Source organism: Gymnoscopelus microlampas (assembly GCF_963454915.1).
Source record: "Gymnoscopelus microlampas genome assembly, chromosome: 24".
Lineage (NCBI taxonomy): Eukaryota > Metazoa > Chordata > Actinopteri > Myctophiformes > Myctophidae > Gymnoscopelus > Gymnoscopelus microlampas.
The window spans coordinates 10,168,864-10,190,577 of record NC_139961.1 but is presented as its reverse complement, the minus strand read 5'-3'; the positions used below and the strand labels follow the sequence as shown (position 1 = coordinate 10,190,577).

Here is a 21,714-nt window from a genome sequence, read left to right as displayed (position 1 = left end):
TGAGGTATATTGTACTTTTACTCCACTACAATGATTTGAAAACTTTAGTTACTAGTTACTAAAGTTGGTTGCAGATATACATTATTACATTATAAAACATAAATTAACCACTTTAGCCTTATTTTATACCTAGAAAAAAAAAAGCCGATCTACAAGCTCACAACGCTTTGCATCGTGACGCGTTGTGAGCTTGTAGATCTGCTATTTTCAAACATTTGAGTACTTTTACTTTTGGTTCTTTATGTACATTTTTTTTTCCAAGTACATTTTTAAGTCCGGACTTTTACTTGTAACAAAATACTTCTACATGGCAGTATTGATACTTTTACTTAAGTAAAACATTTGAGTACTTTTTCCACCACTGCATATAGGCCTATCAGCCTATCGTGTTGAGTGTTGACAGTTGACATGTGGAATGCAGTCTCCACTACATCTGCATGTGAAACAACGCAGTGTTTGATGTGCGAGTGTAGCGGAGTGGCTCACTAATATCTCCCCTGGGGCAGTGTTGCATTGCTCATTGCACGCGGTACCACCGTGCACGTCCACAGCCCTGGGCTATGAGTAATTCCCTTTAGTCTAGTAGTGGATGTGATGTTGGCTTTCCATGTGGTAGACTGGAGTTTGAATCCCGGGTGTTACACGGGCGCGTGGTCAAACAACGGCGAACGCCAGGTCATAAATAACAGCACTTCAGAAACTGACAAAGTTTAATAAAAATCCTAAGACTTCAGGTGTCCACATTTCCCTAGTGCCCAGTGTTCTCGGTGCCCAGTCTTCCTCGTGCCCACTCCCCCCTCCCCCCCAAATGCCCACATTTCCCTAGTGCCCAGAATGTTTTGGTCCCCACCTTTCCTGTTACCCTTGACACAGAATATTTTCTTTTTTTCCCCCATGTATAATCTTTTTCTACATCAGTGGATAGGAAACAGTCTAACCAGGATCCTGTATCATCTTGTAATCTCATGCTGTGTGATACAGACACTCTACATGCTATTCAAGTCTACAGCAACTCGGTCTCACTCTCTACAGACAAGGACCATGGACGGACAGGACTCTTGGTAAGGTATGAACTGTTTTAGATTCAGGAAACAGGAAACCAAAAACACATCTTTTGATTTTATTATGACCTTGACATCTTGACTTTGACATCTTTATTGATAACAAAACATATGTAAAATGACATACATTGTCACACCATTATCAAAAGGATGGACACAAAAAAGCCAGCGGCTTATTTTCATTGCAGTCATTTCATGTGCAAATTATGTTGTGTTGCATGATGTGATGTGCATGTGTGTAATTGCACACGTGCAGTCCACGGCACGCACCCAAAGGTGCCAAAAGTGTCCTCGTGCATGTCAGTCCAAGCACCCATAGGTGCAGGAAAATGTCCTTGTGGGAAAAGTGTGGGTGTGCCTTCCACACTAGGGGGGAGGGATTTGGTAATCCCTACCCCCCAGGGGTTCTCAAACATTTTTATCCACAAGTTTCCTAGGCTGTGTGGGCATCACTTCCTGTCGATTTGATCCAATGAAATCCAATGAAATCGACAGGAAGTGATGCCCACACAGCCTAGGAAACTTGTGGATACTACGACCCCACATTATGAGGGATTTGTTTTGGCGGTCAGTTCGTGTGCCTCAGACTCTGCATGCAAGGGCTTGCCTTGTGTGAAAGTGTGTGTTGTCTTTATTGCAGTGGTTTAGTCGACTAAATCTACAGTTAATTTAGCCAACTAAAATGTATTTTGGCGGTGCCTCGATGGCGTCGTAATGGCTGATTGTACACTTGGTTGCATGTTGAAAATAGCCGATCCACAAGCTCACAACGCGTCGCTCCACGATGCGTTGTGAGCTTGTATCTGCTATTTTCAGAGCACAACACCCGAGCGCAACCAAACATATAATGACTTGTCTTTTAGTTCTACCAGATCTCTTCTCCACTAGTCCCTCCCTAACATTTTAGTCTAGTTTTTATTTGTTGACAAAATTGTCAATATATTTAGTCATAATTTTGGTCATCATAGCTTAGTTTTTAATTGGTTTTCGTCAATGAAAAAAGGTAGTCGGTGGACACTTTTTGTCATAGTTTTAGTCGACGAAATCAACACTGGTTGAAAGTCATTCTTTGGTCGCACAAAGTTTACAATGGACAACATTTGTATCTTTAACTGACACAAGCTAAAAAATAATGACATATACTGCCAAGTGTTCAAAGTATTCCTTTCTTCTTCTGCCCCTGACCTGCACGTACAATCATAATTTAGTGAATGTGCATGCTCAAAAAGAACCGATCTACAAGCTAACAATGCGTACAACATGTTGATAGCTTGTAGATCTATTCTTTGATGTGACAACCTTCTATGGCGCTTGACTGGGCTTCTGTACACAGCTGGGCAGACACACACCACTGCTCAAAGACAAACTATACATAGGAGAAAGAGTGAGCTTATCTAATTGTGTTCATTGTAACGCAATGCCTGTAAGTTTGCTTGGATCAGTAATAATATGACTGTTTTGGCAATTGTAATAAGTTACACTACTCGTTACTAATAACGTGTTGAATGTCATGAAAGTAATGATATTACAGTACTATATTACTTTGTAACATGTTACTGCCCAACACTGCAAATATGTACATATTGTACCTGTAGTCATGTGATACGAATGAATCATTCAAATGTTTCATATTCCATTTTGATGATTGCCTCCAAAGTTTGCAGGAGGGGCCAAATGAATCAAGTATGATCTACCCCAAATTTGAACCACACATTGAGGGACCGCTAAGCAACACAGAGCCAAATTGCACCTATAGGGGGCACCACAAATTATACAAATGCCATTGTTTGTTGCGGATACAAGGTTTTGATATTCCATACTGTCTTTCTTTCTTTTCTTTTCTTTTCCTTCATTTATTCAGGAAAGCCCATTGAGAGCAAGCTCTCTTTTTCAAGGACACACTGATTACAGCATGAAAACAAGTACAGTTATGAAATACAATACATATAATTAAAACAATAACAAACATTTGAACCAAATTAAAACAGATTAATAATAGGGTTACATGAAACAGGTGCAGTCACTATGTAATGTGTCCTCAAGAAGCACCCTAAAAGTGTCTATGGAGACCAGTCGAACCAGTTTCAGAGAGTCCTGAAGTTTGTTCCATTTGTGTGGAACATAATAATTGAAAGCAGTCTTTCCTTGTTCACTGTTGGACTGGTATATCTAATGTGTGTGAACGTGTTGAATGTCCAGTAACCTTTGGTTCTAAAAGCGAGGGTGGATACAAAGGAACCTTACCACACAAGGCCTAATTAATAAAATACAATGTGTGCCTGTAGCTGGCTTCAAAGACGTGTAGGTGGGACTGACACAGCCCTGGGATGACTACCCAGCCTGGCGCAGAGCTATAGGGTCCGATGATGCCCTTTTTTAGTTCTACATTTAGTATAGAGTTTTAATGTTTCCGAATTTTCTTCAAGGAGAATATATATTCTTATTTTCATATTGTTTGTATTTCTCTCACAGTGACTTTATCCCTATTCTCTCTGCCATTCTTTCTCTCTCAGGTGGTTAAGGTTTGCCATCTAGTGGACACTTGGTGGAATCTCGCAACATTAAAACTACTATAAAGGACACATAACATGGTATGTTTATGATCAAACCAAACTACCTGAAGTCGGGCATGTTGAATTACACGTTACAGTAGATATGCAGTGTAGTAAGTAATACATACTGTTTGTGAGAATTCAAAGATCTCATGAATCAGTTTGTACAGATGGTCTTCAGAAAAGCCTCCTCCGTTATTGTGTGTAACGGAGGATCATGTCCCATGATCTAATGTAACAGTTATTTTTCATCTATATGGCTTTGCTTTCACTGACCATGTCCATATGTAAATTAAATAGATGTAGTGTATATACATCAAATAGGTTTGTGAACCATTGAATGTAGAAATATACATTAAAGGAGTAGTTCACCCAAAAAATGATTATTTTCTATCAATTACACGACTGATAAAGCCTTGAATTCATGGACACTTGTTTTTGTTTTTTGTCGCATTCCTAAGCCAATAATCATAGTCAGTAGGAGACTCAATTGGGTCTCCTACTGAGTCTCCGAGACTCTGCCAGTCATCAAATTATTGGTTTAGGAATGTTTAGGAAAAGAATCTCCATCAATTCAAGGCTTCATGGGGTGTGTAATTGATAGTATTTTTTTTGGGTGAAGGTACATCTTGGTACATCTTTAATGTGTTTTTTTCTGATATACACAACTTCAGAAAGCTATAGTGGCCAGTCTTCATACCTAAAGCGTTAAGAAAATGAGATGTTAACATACTGTGTACCAGGAATCAACTATGGAAACACTTGAGGATCGTATGTTGAAATCTCTGGAGGCCCTGGATCAAAATGAGTTCCAGAGTTTCAAGTGGCGCCTGCAACTGCCTGTTTACCTGGAAGGCCTCCAGCCACTCACAAAGTTCCGCCTGGAGACTGCTGACAGGAAAGACACCGTCAGTCTGATCATGCAGGCTTATCCCAATAACGGAGCTAAGATCACTGTGAATGTTCTGAAGAAGATGAACAGGAATGATCTGCTGAAGTGCTTTGCACCCGAAGGTAAGTGAAGAGAGGGTAGATACGTTATGTTAATGCTAATACGTTTAATAAATAATAATAATACATTTTATTTGTAACGCACTTTATATTTGAAACAAATCTCAAAGTGCTACATGTTAAAAACAGAAAAAAACAATAATAATAAAACAGTGAAATGAATAAAATTCAGATCAAAGGTCAGCTAAACACGGAAAAAGTTTAAAAAGTTAAAACAAACACACACGGCATCACTGAGTCCATCTAGGCAAAGGCCTTGTTAAAAAGAAAAGTCATTAGTCCCCTTTTAAAGGCATCAGCGGACTGTGGTCCTCTCAGAAGGTCAGGGAGGGCATTCCACAGCCGAGGAGCAGCTGAGCAGAAGGCCCGATCCCCCATGGTGCTGAGCTTTGTTGTGTGGGGTTCGAGGGTGTTTGAATTTCTAGGGCGGAGGGAGCGGGTGGAGGTCGGGGGTTTGAGGAGCTCCTTTAGACGCTGTAATATGATTAAGACCTGAGGCCGACTCTACAAGTGCCTTCTAAATCTGTGGTTCTCAAACTTTTTCAAGTGACGCGCTGTGAGCTTGAATATCTGCAATTTTTTTTATTGCCAATGCAAAAAAAATAAAATGACACAGATGCTTATCCGTTTTCACTCTTGTAGATTGTAATGCTCATGTGATTCTCAACCTTTTTTGGGCCAGTGCCCCCTACAATATCCAGGTCCCTTACTACGCCTCACACCCAATTAATGTTTATGCTAAGTGTCTGATCGGAACATTTATGTTTATTATTGTGTTATTGTTATTGTTGTGCTTATCCACAAGTTTCCTAGGGCGTTGTGGGCATCACTTCCTGACAATTTGATCCAATCAAATCCAATCAAATCCTATCCAATCCAATCAAATCGACAGGAAGTGATGCCCACAACCCCTAGGAAACTTGTGGATATAATTTAAACAAGCCTCCAAGTTTGCATACGCCCCATTCTTTAGACATGGTGTGATTGGTTTCAAATGCCTTCACCTGTCCCTTGTTGATTAGACTCTCATTTACTGTTGCCCCAACCCATGAATGGACGCCTCCAATTCAACCTAAGAGAGACTTCACACCACACAGAATGAATGCAATGATGTTTATTACAATAAGTAATTTGGTAAACATGAACAGTAATATGAATTATCATTTGGCGCGGGCCCCATCGAAGGAGAATCGATGTGTGGTCTCACATCAGATCCTGCCTGATGAGGCAGGGGGCTCTGGAGCCCGCCCCCGTAGATAGGGCCTCCTGGTGGTTCCTGCTGCTGGGCGGTGTCGGGGAGGTGGCGGGTGATCTGAACAGATAGCATGAGAGAGTTAGGGAAGGAGGAGGCATGTTTTAAAGGGACACTGTCATGAGCTGAACTGATCTGATTGGAACAGAGCCAAATAGGGAAATTGGTTGATGGGAGAGGAATGTTATGAGTGACAGTTCGTTCAGTCTCTCTGTTGAACTGTCGTTATAAAAACTCCCATTAATAATTGCCATGGTTGTTCTTGGCAAAATTAGGGTAGAGCCCCATCCCCTGACCTGACCCTGTCAAAGCGATGATTGTAAAAAAAAAGTGTGTGTGTGTGTGTGTGTGTGTGTGTGTGTGTGTGTGTGTGTGTGTGTGTGTGTGTGTGTGTGTGTGTGTGTGTGTGTGTGTGTGTGTGTGTGTGTAATGTGCAGTACTTCTAATCTCTGGCACAGTTGGACCGATGGGAGTGAAACTTTGCACTCACAGTAGACAAAGGAAGAACCTCCTCACCAAATATTTAAAAAGAGCTGCATGATGGCGCTATGACATTTGCCGTATAACTCTTGAACCGTAGATCATACAATTAAAAACGTTCTCTCCCTGGATTCCTTGGATCATTACACAACTCCACATAATAGAGTGAGGTATAGGCCAAATCACTGTGATTCAAAATGTATTTTTATGGTCATGTTTATCTTACAATATACCACTTGTTTTCAGTCTAAATTCACTCCTTACATTTTCTATAATTAAGCAACAGTTAATGTTATCTGACTATAATAGACACATATTAGAACACACCTTCTAGAATGCATTGTGTGTGGGGCTTTTAGCACCGTGTGCGCTGTCATTGTAGTGATATGCTGACATGTATTATTTCAGATTCTTCCAGGATTGAGCCGCCAGAAGCTCAACAAAGCATGAAGAAAAGTAAGTATTACATTTGGTCTTAAAATTGTCTTAAAAACTATGAAATTGATCTCTCTGATATCTGCAGACATTCTGTAATTACCTTGGTGACATCGCTGGTGTTTTTGGTCAAAATGTACCCATAGTCATGTTAGATAAAAGGTTTATTTTCATAAAAACAAACTTTAATTTGTTCAAATTGCAGATGACAAAATGTCAAGTGTGTGTGTGTGTGTGTGTGTGTGTGTGTGTGTGTGTGTGTGTGTGTGTGTGTGTGTGTGTGTGTGTGTGTGCGTGCGTGCGTGCGTGCGCGCCTGTGTGCGCAGTACTACTAATCTCTGGCGCAGTTGGACGTGAAACTTTGCACTCACACTTCCAGTATAGACCAATGAAGAACCTCCCCCCAAATATTTAAAAACAGCCACATGATGGCGCTATGACAGGCCGCTATTTTCCATATAACTCTTGAACCGTAGATCATACAATCAAAATCTTTCTTTCCCTGGATTCCTGGGATCATGACACAACTCCACATGAATTCACTCATTGCATTTTCTATAATTAATCAACAGTTAATGTTATCTGACTATGGACAAATATTAGAACACACCCTCTAGAATTAATTGTGTGTGGGGCTTTTAGCACTGTGCTGTCATTGTAGTGATATGCTGACATGTACTGTATTATTTCAGATTCTTCCAGGATTGAGCTGCGAGAAGCTCGACAAAACATGAAGAAAAGTAAGTATTACATTTGTGTGTGTGTGTGTGTGTGTGTGTGTGTGTGTGTGTGTGTGTGTGTGTGTGTGTGTGTGTGTGTGTGTGTGTGTGTGTGTGTGTGTGTGTGTGTGTGTGTGTGTGTGTGTGTGTGTGTGTGTGCGTGCGTGCGTGCGACCGTGTCAGGGTTATTATTAACTACAACTAACGAATTAACAGAATTTTGAATTGAAAAAAAAAAAAAAAGAAACTTTTCAGTTACTGAAATAAAAATAAAATTAGGCTTTACAAAACTGTTATTACAAAACAAATTAAATGAAAAAATGAAGATATACGATTCTGTCTCTATCGTAACTCGAACGCCGCTGAGTCAGCTGAAGCGGACTTTGCGACATTTGGCAAGGCGAATCGCGGGCCCAGCGGCTCGCTTGGCGGTGCCTCTCATGGCTGAAGTCCGCTTCAGACGGTACGCCCTGTGCTGAATTCATTCCAACCATTAGTTTTTAGTAAACATGACTCCCTGGCCATAAAATCATCCATGCCTACTTTTCAGGGGGCCTATCCATCACCATAATTTTCACATATTCATTTTTGTTGAGTGGTATATTTTTATTCTTGGGGTTCCCACAAAGTTTCCTGAGGAGTCGAGTTCGGAACTAATTGAGAGGTGTTATTAGACACCTTTATGAACACATTGAAGAAGTGAAGCTGTTGGTAAGCATTTATTTTGCAGATTGCAAAAAAAGTTGGGGAAAAGTGCAAACCAAAATATGTTTTTCCTTCTCTCCTAAGGAAAAAGACTTGTGGGAGGTATTATTGTAGGTATTAGTGTTGGTGTCATCCTTACAGTCATATCGCTGATGCAGGGTGTCATGTTTCATGGTAAGTTTCTTTAATTATTTTAAGTTATACATGCTTACAAAGTTACTCAACAGCTGCATGCAATTTCACAAGCAAATGTCATGCTATTTTGTGTGTGTTTGTGTGTGTGTGTGTGTGTGTGTGTGTGTGTGTGTGTGTGTGTGTGTGTGTGTGTGTGTGTGTGTGTGTGTGTGTGTGTGTGTGTGTGTGTGTGTGTGTGTGTGTGTGACCAGCAGACCGAGGAAGAACCTCCTTGCCAAATCCTGAATGTGAGTAATGTTTATAAAAATGTTTGTTCTAAAACCCACCTCACAAGCACTGTAAGAGCTTGTGCCCTCAGCCAAGTGCTTAGACAAAAATAAAAACTCATGTACGGAAATGGATAGATGCGTTCTCTTTGTAACACTGCTTCCATTTATTCATTCCTGCCTCTGTGCAAAAACTGTGAAAATAACACACACAAATTATAATTCTAATCTGAAGTGGCAGGCAAATGTAATCAGTGACTATTCATTTGCACTGGAGGTTTTAACAAAAAAAAACATTTTCTCCACACAGCTCCACACGATATTCCACATCAACAAGATGTGAAATACATACAAGTAGAAGGAACCCTTCGACTGCGTCCAGACACTAACCCCGGATCCATCACAAGCATCTTGTGGGCAAATGGCCCCAATAAGGTGGCAGGATGGCATAAAGATCCTGATGTGGATTACGGGACATTTAACGAACACACAGAATTGGATAAAGAAACTGGAATGTTGGTCATCAGCAATATGATCATAGAAGACAGTGGAGTATATTCTGTGAAAGTAAATGGCCGACTGCTCAGCAAGACTTACAAGGTTGAAGTTATCAGTAAGTATGCATTGTGTCCTGTGAACAATAGATTTTTGCACACATTAAATCAATCTAACTTGGCCAATAGGTTTTTATGTAAGGGGAACTCAGTTTTATTTGATCAATGGCTGCATAGTGATACCTCAGGTGAAAAACGAAATCCTCAGGAAAAAGTGGGTGGGATGGAATCATCTTTTCTGTTAAAGAGTGAGCAGGTGTCTTGCATGGTTTCCGCCGCCATCAGTGTATGAATGTGTGTGTAAATGGGTGAGATTTTGATGGCAATAATTTTGTCAATTTCAAGCTCCAATTTAACACTAATGGTGTGTATTGGTCAACATAACCCCAAACAACTCCCCCCACCCCTACACCCCATACCCCGCTCTCAAACACACACACACACACACACACACACACACACACACACACACACACACACACACACACACACACACGTGGTAACCAGACCTTTCGCCCCAAATCCCTTTCGTCCGTGTTTTGAGCGGAACTTTCACCCACTACCAGACTTTTCGCCTAGAGCTTTCACCCTGGATGAAATCTCCGACTTTTTGGGAGAACGTCCGGCCGGGCGAAAGGGCCCAGAGCTTTCACCCACCGTTTGTGTGAGAGAATGAGAGAGGGAGAGGGGGGCTTAGATACATTCTATTGAAATTACCTTGTGTGAGAGAATGAGAGAGGGAGAGGGGGGCTTAGATACATTCTATTGAAATTACCACTGCACTGCAATTATATAATCAATCAGTAGTGCGAGATTCATTATATATGGCTTTATTTAAGAGGGGAATTTCTCTTTAACTATTTCCCTATTTGCATAGCTCCGTTTACAACTTGTTCTACTGTACAGTTTTTATTGAGTTCACATTTTAATCACCCCCCAAGAACTTCACCTCATGCTAACCCCCCACTGAGTTCACATTTGTATCACCCTCATGGGCCTTAGGGTAAGGATGAGGGTTTGATCGAGGCATTATGAAGCAAGAGCCCCCTTGAATGACACATACAGCTTGGTCACGATAGTGAACCCAATGTTAGGGTCAGGAGAACCTAAAAGGATAAACACCACAAGAAAGCTTCTAGGCTTGTTTCAATTGGGGTCCTTAAAAGGAAGACACACACACACACACACACACACACACACACACACACACACACACACACACACACACACACACACACACACACACACACACACACACACACACACACACACACACACACACACACACACACACAGAGAGAGAGCGAGAGAGCTTTTATCGAACCCTAACCCTCTCTCATTCTCTTACACAAACGGCCAGCTAGCTTCACTATCTATTATTAACTGTAGCGGGCGAAATCTCCGCGAAATGGGCGAAATCTCTGCAAAATGGGCGAAATCTCTGGACGAAATCTCCTTCCATCCCCTTACTACCATCAGCTATGCAAGCAGGTGTGTAACTGATGACAATTAGGAGAATGATAACGGGTGCTCCCAATCTGATCAACCGGAGTCAAGTCTGCACTCACACACAACACAAAGACAGAGATACCAAGTCAAACTGAATTTGTACTTATTTTAAGTACTTTAAAGCGAGCCCACATTGTTTCTTTAACGGAACAATATTTTCTAGTTCTGAACTGTGTTCATTCTTTCCCCCCCCACAGAAAAAGTCCCGAAGCCATTGGTGACCACCGATCAAGAGTGTTCACCTACAATTAACTGCTGCTCACTGGTCTGCGGCGTCAATCGCACATATATACGTAATACACTTTCATATGATGCAATGAAAGATACAGGTCTGGTCACCTATCGCTGGCGCCGTTTAGTTCGGCGTGATGGCCACGTGATCGCCACGGAATGGGAGACACACAAACGGAATCCTGAAAGGTTGTTTCTCACCTATAAAGACTTGGAGCATGTTTCTGAATTAATTTGTGAAATGAAGAATCAAGTCAGTGTGATGAAGAGTGATCCCTTTCGTTTTACCTACGGTACGTGTTACTCCACAATGAGTAGAAATTGAATCACTGCACTACATGGCTCAGTATTGACCATAAAACTTGTCATGTTTTGGAATGTTCGGACGATACGTATTTGGACACATTGGAAAAATGTGTCCCGACACTCATACTTCAATGACTATGGGTCCTATATCTTACACCCAATGCAAAATGGTGCAAATTGCTAGTTTAAAGACAGTCCAGTTGTCAGTTTCACCAGCAGTGCCCATGTTGTGTGATTTCTTAATGTATTTGTGACTGTCTTGCACCACATTGTTATTTTAGGTAAGGTGAGAAAAGTCAGATAGTGACTGCGCCTTAGATCGGCTTTGATCTCATCTTGAGTCTTAACGCAGTGTAGAATGGGAGCTTTTGTTTGTCTCCTAACATCATTATCACTTTATTAATGCCGCACAGGTGGATGGTTGAATGCAATTTTCCTCAGCCGAATTGTTTTTGCATCTCCTCCAACCAGTGTTGCCATTTTGCGAGAGAAATAAGCAACCAGGTCTATGAAAACAAGCCCAAAAGAAGCGACTAGGCCACATGACCACTTTAAACCTATATATACGAATCGGCTATTTGAAAATAACAGATCTACAAGTTCACAACGCGGATGCATTGTGAGCTTGTAGATCTGCTATTTTCAAAAACATTCTTGAAAAAAAGTGAAAAATGTGGAATATTTTTTAACAGAAATCTGGTACGGCGGTCCCTGGCACAAAATATGTTCAGATGCTGGTCTGTGGACAAATACATTATAATTTGGGGGGTCCTTGACATGAAAATATTTGAGAACCACCATTTTAAACAATGCGTCACTATAGGACTACCATAAGCCTACAAAAACTATAACATACGTATTGGAGCTTCAAACACTACTTGAATCGGGGCAATCTGGGAACCCATCGCCAAATGAAAAGGAAAAACAGCGCCCTCTGCTGTTTTTTACTCTAACTTGGCTATAAGATATCGTTTGGATAGAATTTAGTTGTTTAACTTCATATATGTGGTCAATTAATCATGACAGAGCCTATTTAGAAATAAAAATTTAGAGAACCGGCAGGGGAAGGCAGTGACACACATGTATCCGAATAAGGCAACCTATTTTGGGCATGGCCGTCTCAAAAGTCCCGTTGCGTCACATTAGTCTGGAAGTGGTAAAAATGCACTGGCTGAAGTGGGACAGTGCTGATTGGCTGAAGGGGTTGTCAGTCAACGGTATTACTCCCGCCCAACTCCAGCCCACAGCCAAAATTGCAGAATGGGCGATCATGCCAGACTCACTCCTGAAATAAATTACAAATGAGATTTCCGGAGGGAGGGTTTACCAGGCTAGTAACCACTCACAGTGTTAGCCAACGGTCCCGTTCCCTCCAAGCTATGGGATCGCTGGACTCACACACACTGCACTGATCAGAGACCAGCTGAGGGGGAGAGAGGGACAGAGAGGGGAGCAAATAATGCTGCAGCACTTCAATGTTTTCAGATACATATTTTGATGCACTGTTTAAGTTTAAAACAAGAAATACACCGCCTGACCGTCATTTTGAGTTGGATAAAGAGTTAAAGACTAACAGACCAATTGTGTCTCCCTAATTAAAATCAGGTCATCCTGGAGCATCGTGCGGCCCAACAGGTGAATGGAATCAAGATTTATTTATATTCATAAAGGTCTTATCTATGTCAGTGGTTGCCAAACTGGGGGTCGGGGTCGGGGTCTCCAAATGATCTTAGGGGGATCCCCAGATGATTAGCTTAAACGACTTTGTTTTCTCACTCAACAGTAAATAACCAACGTACAGTATAAGTGTATACAGGGTTGGCTATATGCACATTTCTAAAGTTACAATTTAGAATACAACATTGGAAAACGTGTCAAATATTACCTAAGAAAGAGGCAAACATTGTGAAATAGCCAATCTACAGGCTTGTAGATCAGCCATTTTCACAATATTTATCTGTGAAACCGAGTCAAACTAAAAGTGCTTGTCAGGGTGGGGGGCGTCCCCATTTCAAATATGATTATTTGGGGGGTGGTGGGGGGGGGGGGGCAGTTCAAATATGATTATTTTGGGGGGTCGTGGCTTGAAAGGTTTGGGAACCCTTGATCTTTGTCATCACAGTATGTTTGTGTTTACAGGAAGTATTTAATTCTTATTTTTGCCTGATTTGACTGATTTTATTATCAAAAAATAATTATTTTAACATCCCTGTATTGGATTAGCTTGGCTGTTTTCCCTGTTTCCCATGGTTTGCCACAGCATGTTTATGTATAATGTACATGCACATGTCCAAAACATGTGCAAATTTACAGTAAATCACTATTATATGTTATCACTGTGTTTGGATTTCATTTCAGGCCCTTGTCTAGTGGAGTGTTTGGATACAGGTGAGTGAGTTTGAGAACTTTATTTGAGCAGTTTGTGATGTGACTTGGTCTGGATTTGAGCCCCCAACACATTTATATTAGTAGTTGTGGGATCGCTTTAGCGATCACACTAATGTTATCTTCACTAGTTATTATTATTATTCCGCCCGTTTTTGGATTGTCAAGCTTCACGTGACATCACAATATGTAATATAAATAGGTAAGACAGAATTAATCAGGAACAGTACTTTCTAGTGTGATACTATCAACATTCTTATCGATCCCACACTGTTTCTTCAGGAACAGTACTTTCTAGTTACACAATATTATTGTCATTATGAAAAGGATTATAATATCTATAGCGATGACTTACAATTCACGATTCTGTCCCTATCGGGACGTAACTCGAACGGCGCGGATTCAGCTGAAGCGGACTTTGCAACGTTCGGCACAGCGACTCGCTCGCCTGAGCTCGCTCGGCGACGTCCACTTCAGACGGGGCGCCTCCGTCGTTGTAACAGTTTTTTGCCTCACTACTTCCAAACTTAATATTAGGGGCTAGTCTGTTCTCACCAAACGGGCCGAATGGTCCGCCTCGCTAGGGGCGAGCGTTCCGCACCAAGTGGTATGAGTTCCGCAAAACAAAATGGGGGCGAGTGTGTTTTGGGGCGAGCATTCCGGCTACCTCAGAATCACTCATAGGAATCACGCTAAATGGTTGAGTTGGACTAAAACATCCTCCTTCCTTAGAATAGTATACTGTATACAGCATGTAGAGTGCATGTAATAACTGCATTACAGGACATCCGGTATGTTTGTGTACTGACACATATTTTACTCCTGCTGTATGTATCTTTGGGTCTTTGAGAATGTGTGCTACTGTAATGTGTGCTACTGTAAAGATTTTTGAGTTTTGGTTTGAGTTTTGGTTTGAGTTTTAGTCTGACATACATATTTTTACAAAACCCTTCAGACTAAATCTCATTACCAACTCAGCTTTAACTGATCAACTAGACTGAAATAATGTTCTCCACATACTATAGATCTGCCATACACACCACTAGTGGGAGGGATCCTCGAATTGCTTCCAGATACTAAGTCTGTTCTTGAACCCGTCACTGGCATCCTGTGGACAATGAACACTGACAGTACAATGAAGAAGAAGAAGGTTGCAGAATGGGATGCGTCCTTTGGTCCTAATGTGAATTACAACGGGACATATGGAGGTCGCACAGAATTGAACAAAGAAACTGGAAAGCTGGTCATCAACAATATGACCATAGAAGACCGTGGAAATTATTCTGTGGAGGTAAACGGTCACCGGCAGTCGAGTTACAAGATTGAAGTGATCAGTAAGTATGCATTGTGTCCTGTGAAGTAGGGTTCCGCAGGAACTAGGGGTGTTGAGGGTGCGCCCCCAGGTGGCACACCACCTCATGTTCCCACACAAGAGGTTGCCAATGAACGAATATTGATGCTAAATAAATCTGTCACAAAATGCACAAAATATCTGTCTGTCTGTGTGTGCATCTGTAGTTCATGTATCTTGATCTGACCGCTCGACTTCAAACTCGGTGCACGTATCATTGAGGACCCGAGGGAGTGCCGTGCCCGGTGATGCCCATAAACAGTATATAGGCATAATGGAGATCCGGTTGTTCAGAACCGCCAATCGATTTCAAAATCGGCGTGCATATTGCAGAGAACCTGAGGGAGTGATGCGCCAAGTGAGAGGAGCATCAGTGGATCTCCCCCAAAAAATATTGATACAACGTAAATCCTCATTTATGGAGTACCCTGATATCATCAATATGATTTCATAGTTCTGTTGCTATAGATGGGCCGGGACTCCATATTTGAGCATAACTGCATATGGGCATAAAAAGACCACAGACAGATACAGACATCTCCATATAGGTATAAAAGGGACACAGACAAACAGGCAGGGACAATGGATACTCTGACAACGGGCAAAACAGGTTTACATAACTGGGTAGGGCATGCATTTTCAACTTGCATCATTCCCAATTCCCATCTTGCATCGTTGCCGAGTAGGGCGTTGCCCACAACCCAGCCTGGCAGAGATATGCACCTGGCTGAGTGCCCCTTTCTAGTTGTTGTTGCTGCTAAACTCTACATTCTACTATTATTTCATTACTGACTACTTTAACTGTTCAACTTAACTTAAATCATTTTATCCACACAGAATCCATACCACTGGAAGGAATCCTTCAATTGCTTCCAGATACTCTGTTCCAATCTGTTACCGAACCCATCAATCACATCCTGTGGAAAAGAACAAAATTGATCACAACTATATCACAAGAACCGTGTGAAGTGGAGGTGGCAGAATGGGATGAACGGCATGGTCCTAATGTGAATTACTATGGAACATATAGAAACCGCACAGAATTGAATAAAGAAACGGGAGAGTTGATCATCAAAAATATGACCATAGAAGACAATGGAGAATATTCTGTGAAGATAAACGATAACTGGCAGCTGAGGTACTGGTGCAAGATTGAAGTGATCAGTAAGTATGCATTGTGTTCTGTGAACTAGGGTTCCGCAGGAACTAGGGGTGCTGAGGGTGTGCCCCAGGTGGCACACCACCTCATGGTGGTGGTGGAGGTAAACTGTGGAGGTAAACGGACTACCTAGTACAAAGATTTACAAGGTTGCAGTTACCAGTTAGTATGCATTGTGTCCTCCTGTGTGGGATAATGAGGATGTATTGTGCTTCATTAGTGGACTTGCTAGCAAGTGAGTACAATTCATGTTCTCTTCGCTCAATCTGTATTATTCTGTCCAAACCGTTATCATGTTTGGGGCTACAGGGTGGCATTTAATATGTTTAGACTAAAGTTAACACAGAATGATTACTAATCAGTCTATGGTCTAAACTAGAGAGTATAACGTGAGTCTATTTTGATTATCGGTAGCCTAAGCGGCGTACTGTAAGGACTCAGAGAGAGTAGCAACAATGGAAGTCCAAAATGCTCACATAGATCTCGATCAGATTGTTCCAGTTATATTTAAAATTGTTTCAGATGTGATGACAATACACAATCTGATCCTTTAAACGTCTTACATTTTAAAAGTGCAATAGAAATGGTATATTTTGCTCCAACTTTTCATTTTATCCATGATAAACATATTGTCTCGTTTCAGTCAATATGTGGTGTCATGTTGCTCTGTGGTTGTCACATTCAACAATTTGATTGGCTGCCACCCAGTGAAAATTGCTTGTCCTTTGCATGCAAGAGTACTTTTAAATATCTATAGAGCATTTTAAATATCTATCAGCACTGCAACCGTTACTTGGGGAAGATCACAAAGCCAACATGTGTTATCGTTATCACAATGTTCTAGCTGCAGTCTGGAGACAACATCACCAGTAATTCTGAACTGTGTTCATTCCTTTTTCCCAACAGAAAATGTTACAAAACCATCAGTGGCTCTCGGGGAACCTTGTTCACCACAATCTACCATCTGCTCCCTGGTTTGTCAAGGGGACAGCAAAGTTTTTCTCCCACTCCATCGTTGGAAAGAGGATCAAGGAGAATGGATGGAGTCTGGACGGAATCCTGCATTCTGGTTTATCACCAACGATGAGGAAGGGAAGAAGGTTGAACATATATTTTGTGAAATGAAGAACTCAATCAGTGTGAAGCAGAGTGATCCCTTTAACAACCCATTTTATATAAGAGGTATGTACACTAACACAGAAATCATAAAATTGATCATGTGTGTGTGTACAAGTACAATGAAGAAGACATTTTTGAAAGAACGTGTTGGTAATTTGTGTTGTCTCCTGTGACCTCTCAATAAGTAGCAAACTTTATTACAGTACAATGTTGGAACAGAAGTCATTAAGATGAATTCATAATATCAGCTCTATTATGTTGGTTGCCCCCCCTGTATGATTGCAGCTGGAAGGAATTAGGCTATAGAGCAAAATGCAGCAATCAACAAAAAAAGTTGCAGGCCTAATTACATTATTATTATTACCCTTATTATTATTATTATTATTATTATTATTATTATTATTATTATCTCCCCACAGAAAATGTGGCATTCATACCATTGGGAGGAATCCTTGAATTGCTTCCAGATACCAACTCTGTTACTGAACCCATCACTGGCATCCTGTGGAAACATGGCTCCAATAAGGTAGCAGAATGGGATCAGTTCAATGGTACTATGGATTATTATGGGACATATAGAAACCGCACAGAACTGAATAAAGAAACTGGAAAGTTGATCATCAACAACATGAACATAGAAGACAGTGGAGTATATTCTGTGGAGGTAAACGGTCGACTGCAGAACCAGATTCACAAGATTACAGTGATGAGTAAGTATGAAATGTTCCAGGATATTATGATAGAAATATAACATTATACATCTATCATTCTATAGCCTAGTAACACTATAGAACATGCACTTGCATTTTTAAAGCAACCTATTTTAACATTTGATGTTAAGGTTATGTGTTGGAACTCATTCATACTGACCACCTTTTTCAATACACATCTGACCAGTCAGGAGGAAATGTTAGGATTCACGATGACTGTCTAAATCAATTGGATGACTACCTCACAATTAGGGATGGCGATTCATATCAGAGAGGGAGTGGGTGTTAATAAAGTGAAACATATTATGTTTAGGCATCATTACTTACTGTACCAGTTCAATAATTAGTGAAGGTGATTCATATTATGAGAGACCAAGAAAGGGAGTGAAACCTGGGGACGTGAGCCAACGTGTAATTTCCTCATCAAAATGTTCTAACTGCAGTCTGGAGACATCACCATTCATTCTGAGCTTTGTTCGTTCTTTTCACCCAACAGAGAATGTCCCAAAGCCATTGGTGGATATCAGGAAACCTTGTTCACCTCAATCTACCAACTGCACACTGGTCTGTGAAGGGAACATCACAGATTCAGGTCCGGTCAACTATCGCTGGAAGAAAGATGAAGGGGAATGGATGGTGTCTGACTCTGGACAGAGCTTTGAACAGTTGATTATCGTCAACGATGAGGAAGGGAGAAAGGTTGAACAATTATTTTGTGAAATGAAGAACCCAGTCAGTGTGGAGCAGAGCGATCCCCTTGACAATCTGTTTTATCTAAAAGGTATGTACTTTACTCCACAATGTTTGGAAATGCAATCAGTGTTACAGGGCTCAATGTTGACCTTTTGATGTATTATGGCTCCTAACACATTAATCACAAAACGTCTCATGTACCGTATGTCTTTATGGAGCACAGTGAAGAAGACACTTGAACACGCTGAAACGTGTTGGTAATTCTTGTCTCCTGTGCCCTGTCAGTAAAAGTAACTAATTTTATTATTGTTGGAACAGCTCAAGTACAGTAAGTAATGAAGATGAATTTATAATATCAGTCTGATGCCTCCATTGATGCTCTATGGTTGCAGCTGGAAGAAATGATAGTTCATTGCTGCATAACTACAATTCTCCTCATCACATTTGGGGGGGGGGTAGCTTTTTCTACAACATATGATTCAGCATTTCACATTTTCTGTGCCCAAAATGCTTTTCTTAAGTGCTTTTGGAGGTGGCCCTAACATGCAATTCCAATTTGGGGTTGATTAGAGTTCATGATATACTGCAGTGAACAAATAGATAATGGTGTTTTTTGTAAGAAATAGATCCCGCCCTCAATTATGAAAGGTAATTAAAGGCAAACGGTATGGAATATCAAAATCCTGGTTGACACTCACTGACACACAAAAAAAATGTAATTTCTGCAACAAACTGTGGCATTTGTAGCATTTGTGGCACCCACAAAGGTGTCAGTGAAATTGCTTTGCGCTCTGCATTGTTTAGAGGCCCCTCATTGTGTTATTCAACTTTGGGGCCAATGGGCCGATCGGACACTGCATTCATGAAATATATATTTATATTTTGTAAGGCAAGGCAAGTCATTTGGGGGGTGCAGTAACTTCCTTGAGCTACTGGGAGTGTGCATGCAAAAGTTGATGCCGACCGGTCCTGCGGTGTCCGAGATTATGTACACACACACACGCACACAAGAGCAAAAACATAGTCTGCCTTGCAAAGACAATTAACTGTTGACAAATTATACTCAGTAACAAATTTGTTTTTGTTTGTTTTTTCTCTTAAGGAAATACATCCATGGCATGGACTATTGGAGGTATTATTGGTGTTGTTTTAACATTGGTATCGGTGATGCTGGGTTTGATATTTCGTGGTAAGTTTCTCTTGTGATTTAAAGGTGTGTGTGTGTGTGTGTGTGTGTGTGTGTGTGTGTGTGTGTGTTTGTGTGTTTGTTTGTGCGTGCGTGCGTGTGCGCGTGCGGCGTGCCTGCCTGCCTGCCTGCCTGCCTGCCTGCCTGCCTGCGTGCGTGTGCGTGCATGAACTAGTAGTCTGTACATGTATTCAAACAAGCCAACAGCTGAAACCTCATATCACTGTTATGTTATGTACGATGTATAGCCTGTGAACTACCTGTTCAGGGATCTGCCATGAGAATAGTCACACCAAAAAAACTATAATGCACACATAAAGGGTGCTAAAGCAGTGTTGCAGCAGTGTTTAACAATTCAAATAGCTGTAACACTGTGACCATTGCTCTGATCAGACTACATTTTTAGACTGCATAAATGGTTGTCTTCTGATGTGCTGAGCAGGACCTGAACGCCAAGAGCAAATAATATTCACACTTGTGATCTGACTGGAATTATGTTATTATTATGTGTTTGAATTTAATTTCAGATCATTTTAAGGAGATGTTTTGTTCCTGTGGGTCTAAGCCTGTGGTTAATCCTGATGGTGAGTTTTAGAACTTTATTTTAGCACTATGTATGGAGTTGAACCTTCAACTAATTTATAATAATAATAATTATAAAACATTGTCTTTGTGAAAAGGCTGTGAGCTGTACGTGTCGTTCTCTCAATTTGGCAATGATGAAAGACATCATGTTTTAAATGAGCACCCGCAGTGTTATCTCCACTAGGCTGTAAAGGCCAGGCACAGAGATGCTTTGGCCCCTGTCTGTGTGTGTATGTCTGTATATGTCTATATAAGCCAAGGCAGACAGGAGCCATCTTAGCAAACGGGTAAACCAAGTGTTTAATACAAACGGTGTGTATATATTGTGTTGAGTATAATGTGTTTGTTTTCTAGATGCACAGTATTTTTTACTTTACCTGTGAGTGTGATGTGTGTGTCACTGGACCCACAGAGAGCACGTGCTCCCCCACGCTACCATTGCCCGTTGCCCTGCTCTCCCCCCGCAGAACGCGTTGTTAGCTTGTAGATCTGCTATTTTCAAAAACTCTTGCAATAAAATGTGCAATATTTTGAACATTTTTCAAAACATTGTAACACCACAAAATGCTCCCTGGCTGGCACAAAATATGTTTGTGTGTCTCTCTTTGTGCTCTCCCACTCATAGAGAAAGTCAGGCGTGTGTGTGTGTGTGTGTGTGTGTGTGTGTGTGTGTGTGTGTGTGTGTGTGTGTGTGTGTGTGTGTGTGTGTGTGTGTGTGTGTGTGTGTGTGTGTGTGTGTGTGTGTGTGTGTGTGTGTGTGCGTGCGTGCGTGCGTGTGTAGTCCTAAACTCTAACAATGTGAAGTGAACTTTCGTGGTTGGTATCTGACAGTTCACTGTCAACATATTTATATCCTCAAACAGCAAAACCAACAGAATAATGGTATATAAGCTAGTCTGAAGCTGCTTTTGATTTCCTAACTTGACTGTAACAACATGAACCTTTCTTCTCTACTCAGGAGGCAAAGAGACAGAAGTGACTTCATCATCGGATGGATATGAAGGCAAGTCCTACAGGTTTCTATCTATAACATGCAGAACTGACTAGGTCTGTTATAATGTTTTTTTCTAGGTATTTGACCTCTGACACCTCGCTGTGACAACAAAAACAACGTCAGCACTCATCATTTGTTGTAGAGAGCTTTCATAACACATGGGTACTTCACATCAAAAAAGCTGAGAATTGAAGACATGTTTAGGAGGCCTGGTCCTGTAGCAGTGGTGTAAAATAGCGAAGTACATTTACTCAAGTACTGTACTTAAGTACAATTTTGAGGTACTTTAACTTTAATGGAGTATTTCTAATTGTCT

At 41.0% G+C, this 21,714-nt stretch overlaps 2 protein-coding genes across 2 annotated transcripts; both read left to right on the top strand.

Moving 5' to 3' along the window:
* Positions 1-1,040: 1,040 nt before the first annotated feature.
* LOC311040536 (uncharacterized protein) lies at positions 1,041-11,520 on the top strand (the record flags this gene model as incomplete). Its single annotated transcript, XM_084050867.1, has 10 exons — positions 1,041-1,066; positions 3,575-3,652; positions 4,357-4,627; positions 6,765-6,812; positions 7,484-7,531; positions 8,300-8,389; positions 8,605-8,637; positions 8,927-9,229; positions 10,877-11,203; positions 11,498-11,520. The coding sequence occupies exons 2-10, from the start codon at positions 3,650-3,652 to the stop codon at positions 11,518-11,520; spliced, it is 1,146 nt and encodes a 381-aa protein (XP_083906993.1). The 5' UTR covers positions 1,041-1,066; positions 3,575-3,649.
* A 1,314-nt stretch (positions 11,521-12,834) lies between these two features.
* Positions 12,835-21,451, top strand: LOC311040535 (cell adhesion molecule CEACAM1-like; the record flags this gene model as incomplete). Its single annotated transcript, XM_084050866.1, has 10 exons — positions 12,835-12,851; positions 13,575-13,604; positions 14,627-14,935; positions 15,790-16,116; positions 17,018-17,293; positions 17,650-17,940; positions 18,437-18,721; positions 19,736-19,822; positions 20,347-20,403; positions 21,363-21,451. Exons 3-10 carry the CDS (start codon positions 14,719-14,721, stop codon positions 21,449-21,451), a joined length of 1,629 nt encoding a protein of 542 aa, XP_083906992.1. The 5' UTR covers positions 12,835-12,851; positions 13,575-13,604; positions 14,627-14,718.
* Positions 21,452-21,714: the final 263 nt, after the last annotated feature.